The sequence below is a fragment of the Aplysia californica genome, unplaced genomic scaffold, assembly GCF_000002075.1.
Source record: "Aplysia californica isolate F4 #8 unplaced genomic scaffold, AplCal3.0 scaffold00086, whole genome shotgun sequence".
NCBI classification, from domain to species: Eukaryota; Metazoa; Mollusca; class Gastropoda; order Aplysiida; family Aplysiidae; genus Aplysia; species Aplysia californica.
Window position 1 is genome coordinate 1043660 of NW_004797356.1, and position 1494 is coordinate 1045153.

Here is a 1494-nt window from a genome sequence, read left to right on the forward strand (position 1 = left end):
TCTCTCTCTCTCTCTCTCTCTCTCTCTCTCTCTCTCTCTCTCTCTCTCTCTACTGTCTGTATTGAAGTGGTTAGGCGATTTGCTTTCGCACGTAGAGGAGACCTGAGTTCGATTCCGGAGTAGGGAGACATTTTTTTTTCGGCTTTTCTGTAGGGATGTTGTATCCCCCATAGTTCTGGTTGGTTTGCCCTGACAGGCAGGGTCGGAAGACAGACAATGAAATTAAATGTATCTAAATTGTGGCAAAAGTGCAACAACAACAACAACAACAACATAATTTTCCTTCCTTTTTATCTGTTTTCGTTGTCGATGTCTCAATCTCTGTATCTATCTCTGTCAATCGTCAGTCTGTCTGCCCCCCCCCCTCCCCACCAAATCAATCATCTTACGAAAGTAAGCTTTCCTTAGCTATTGCGTGAAAACTTGTCATGTCCTTTAGTTTTAGAAATAGTTTTACGGCACTTGCAACACAGCAGGGTTATGTAAGTGCCGAAGATTACAGCTGTTACAAGAGAGAAAGAAAACTAAACAAAGGGGAAAAAAAGGAGGAAGGATCAGGACGATAAATTTAATGTTTGATAGGATGAAGTAGCGAACCACACTAGACCTCGCGCCAACCACCAAACTATCAAATTATCTTGTCCAATCGGGGCCGTATATTTCAGTACTTACCCTCCTTGAGCGAGCTGGACTTCGCAGTCTGTCGTCATAGCGGACAGGGCTCAGGCTCCTGACGTATGGGTCGTCCACGTCATAACGAGACGGACTGGCCAGGTACATAGAACATTGTCATTATTTATGTTAAGACAAAGATTCTTTGGTTAAGATCAACATCTTTCATGTCCATTCAAAAATATATTTCTGTATGGCTTTTACTGAAACACGTTGATTACAGGCGCGAGCGCACAAACATAAACACACACACACACACACAAACACACACACACACTTACACACACACAAACACACAAACACACACACACACACACACACACACATACACACATAAAGAGTAAATTTGCAGTTTCTAAGGAGGCTAGAGCTTTGGAAGTCACCCAACTTTGGCGGCCATTTACTCACCGATTTAAGCTCTTAATTCCCCCCTGGCGATCCGCACCTCTTTCAATCGAAAGTATCTCGACTTAGGTTGTTAACTTTAAGATGATCCCAATAAAATCATAAGCCCAAAAATTGACGCGCACCTAGTTCCACCGTGCTGTTACACATTTGATATTTGCATCAGGTATATTGTCATGCGTTTTGAGTGGACCACTGGACGTGGTTTGTGGCTTACTATCGCTGTTTTTGTAGGTTGAAATACAAAATTGATATCTTAGATGGGCAAAGTGATAACTAAACTGGAGATAATTATGACGTCCGTTAAATGAAGAAGAAGAAGACGAAGAAGAAGAAGAAGAAGAAGAAGAAGAAGAAGAAGAAGAAGAAGAAGAAGAAGAAGAAGAAGAAGAAGAAGAAGAAGAAGAAGAAGAAGAA

General features: G+C 41.6%; 1 protein-coding gene across 1 annotated transcript in view; it reads right to left on the bottom strand.

Moving 5' to 3' along the window:
- LOC101856168 (inositol 1,4,5-trisphosphate receptor type 1) overlaps positions 1-1494 on the bottom strand; it is a gene marked incomplete in the record, with an annotated part of 208126 nt that overhangs the window by 1961 nt on the left and 204671 nt on the right. Inside the window, 1 exon segment of the mRNA XM_035968813.1 lies at positions 673-766. Coding sequence (XP_035824706.1) covers positions 673-766 — 94 coding nt within the window.